The sequence below is a fragment of the Penaeus vannamei genome, chromosome 10, assembly GCF_042767895.1.
Source record: "Penaeus vannamei isolate JL-2024 chromosome 10, ASM4276789v1, whole genome shotgun sequence".
Taxonomy (NCBI): Eukaryota; Metazoa; Arthropoda; class Malacostraca; order Decapoda; family Penaeidae; genus Penaeus; species Penaeus vannamei.
This window is the reverse complement of record NC_091558.1, coordinates 35,448,261-35,450,760: the sequence shown is the minus strand read 5'-3', so window position 1 is coordinate 35,450,760 and position 2,500 is coordinate 35,448,261. Positions and strand designations below refer to the sequence as shown.

General features: G+C 39.2%; 1 protein-coding gene across 1 annotated transcript in view; it reads left to right on the top strand.

The window, feature by feature from the left end:
* The window catches only part of LOC113807267 (uncharacterized), an 88,787-nt gene that overhangs the window by 83,732 nt on the left and 2,555 nt on the right, over positions 1-2,500 (top strand). Inside the window, exon 6 of the mRNA XM_070126541.1 lies at positions 1,602-2,500. This exon is cut by the window's right edge and continues 2,555 nt beyond it. Coding sequence (XP_069982642.1) covers positions 1,602-1,857 — 256 coding nt within the window. The 3' untranslated portion in view covers positions 1,858-2,500. The remainder of the gene's footprint in view (positions 1-1,601) is intronic.

Genomic DNA, 2,500 nt, shown 5'->3' with positions numbered 1-2,500 from the left:
ATGAAGTTATATCCTATAGTTTTCAGGCTATTCAAAATGTATAATTCAAACTATAAGATATTCTAACAACATACATATATATACCTATCTATCTATCTATACATATATATATGTACACACACACACACACACACACGCACGCACGCACGCACGCACGCACACACACATAAATATATTTTTTCAAAATCAAAGTCTATTTTTGCTACATACTAAGACTGAAAGTTGATTGGCGCGATCTTGTTTAAGTTTCCAACACGCGATGATAAGCACACTTGATCCCATTCTTTCGCGAGAAAAGTGCTTGCTTTGATGTTACCGACAATATCTGCAGAACTTTTATCAAGAGCGTCTCAACCCGGGGGCATTCTCTGGCTGGAAGAAATTACACCTAAGCTTTCATTTAATATGGATTCTGTAGCTAAAAGGATTTCTGACGGCTCAGCTTCCCTATGGCAGTCCCGCTCATAGACTATCTGTAGTCCTTATGTGTGAAGTCCTAAGTTTATATTCACCTGAGATAGGTATTTGCATATTACTTGTGCCAAAGACCTTGAGTGTGGAGCGGTTCACTGAATGCCAGAAAAGTCTGTGGTCATCGCAGCCCGTTCGTGTGTATACGTACATGTGTGCATACATGTGTGTTTATGTGTTGATGTATGTCCGTGAGGAACGTAACCTCACCTTCACCGACTGCATGGCTAGGGTGATGTAAGTGTCATGAGTAACTAGTAATGTTCGTCCACAAGTGATTAAGAGTAAAAAAAATGATCCCGATAGCCTCACTGTGCACGTCTGTTAAAGTTAGTTAAATGTGATACACCATGTCCGTAGACTTGTGTAAGCGTATGGTTTAGTGAAATGTTGCGTGTGGAATCCGTAGAGTCCTTCGATGTTTCCCCTTTGCCAATTTGTGAGTATACCACATCTATTACAAAGACACACAAAGCCAAATACGAACACACACACACACACACACACACACACACACACACACACACACACACACACACACACACACACACACACACACACACACGCACACACACACACACAGATAGAGATATGTAGATCTTTATTGACCGCAAATGCACATGGATACATCAGTTAGACACAGAAATCATAAAAATGTTATTACAACTAGTTAAGCAACATCATTTAAAGAATTAAACCTGTTGTCCATAAAAAAACACTGTCTCATTATAACCTGAAAATTAAACATATCTTGAACCGTTTAGAGTAAAATACAGATACAAAAATCTCGCCCACTATTCATCACTTGCCTACAGTGAAATACTATTAAATCACTAAATTGTAATAGTTACACTACCATTTAAGATCATAATCAAGTATAAAAATGATAATTGAATTAAATGCACACACACACACACACACACACACACACACACACACACACACACACACACACATTTACTTGAATATATATATGAGAGAGAGATTGCGAGAGATCTATAACTGAGTAACTGCAACACGGTTGCCTCTAAAGACAGCTGGTTATTATCCCCATTTTTATTCTATCTGTCAATATATTTACTCTAAGGATTACTACCCAACTAATTTCCCGTTTTCTGTGTCTTCCGCAGGCGGGAGATCAGCGCACTCGAGGCAGAGAACTTCAGTTTAGAGCGCCAGTTGTTCAGTTACCAGAAATCGATCGCTTACGCTCACTCGAGGGGCGCGGTCGTGGACGATCCTTCAGAACCCAACGACTATCCTCACGAGAACTACTCCAACGGCAAGAGAGACTACGACACCAGAGATTACTCCACGCGGGACTACGACTACGCATACAATGATCTGCCAGAAAGGTCGTTTTCTACAGATACTGAGTATGCGTGAAAACGCCTTAATCACCTGAACTATCTGGTGAAAAGAGTCAGTGATGCTTTACGAGATATTCGCAACGTATGGGAAGAAACCAAAATTAAATTCTCTCTCTATAACAAAATAAAGAATTGAGAGACACGTAGTCGATAAATCCCAATTAAATATATGAATACCAAAAAATACTAAAATAATACTGGAATCCCTTAGTACCGTACGACTCTTTAGTACAGGTAATATTATATGCTGTTTCTGATAGAAGCTGAGGATGTTTTATACATCTAGCAACTGTACATATATACGATATATGTTTGTTCTAAATCATTCTGTGTTTTAAGGACAAAAGACAAGTCTTATTGTGTGAAATTTCAAAACTATGAACGTGTACATGTCGGTGTGTTCCCAGGGATACTAGCTGGACCTGAGCTACAGAGCAATCATTAGTAATGACACTATTTTTGGTAAATCTTTCATAGCTACCGCGATGTATTTCAGGGTTACAGGTAACATTTACAAATCCATCCATTTTCGAAAAGTCCAGTAGCAGCAGCTGTTAGCGTGAATGCAAGGAGAAAGCAAAGACGTGAATACATAAGGTGGGCCTTATTAGGGAATGCTTGAGGGAGGATGTTGTGACTAACGCGGAGCCAAGAAATTA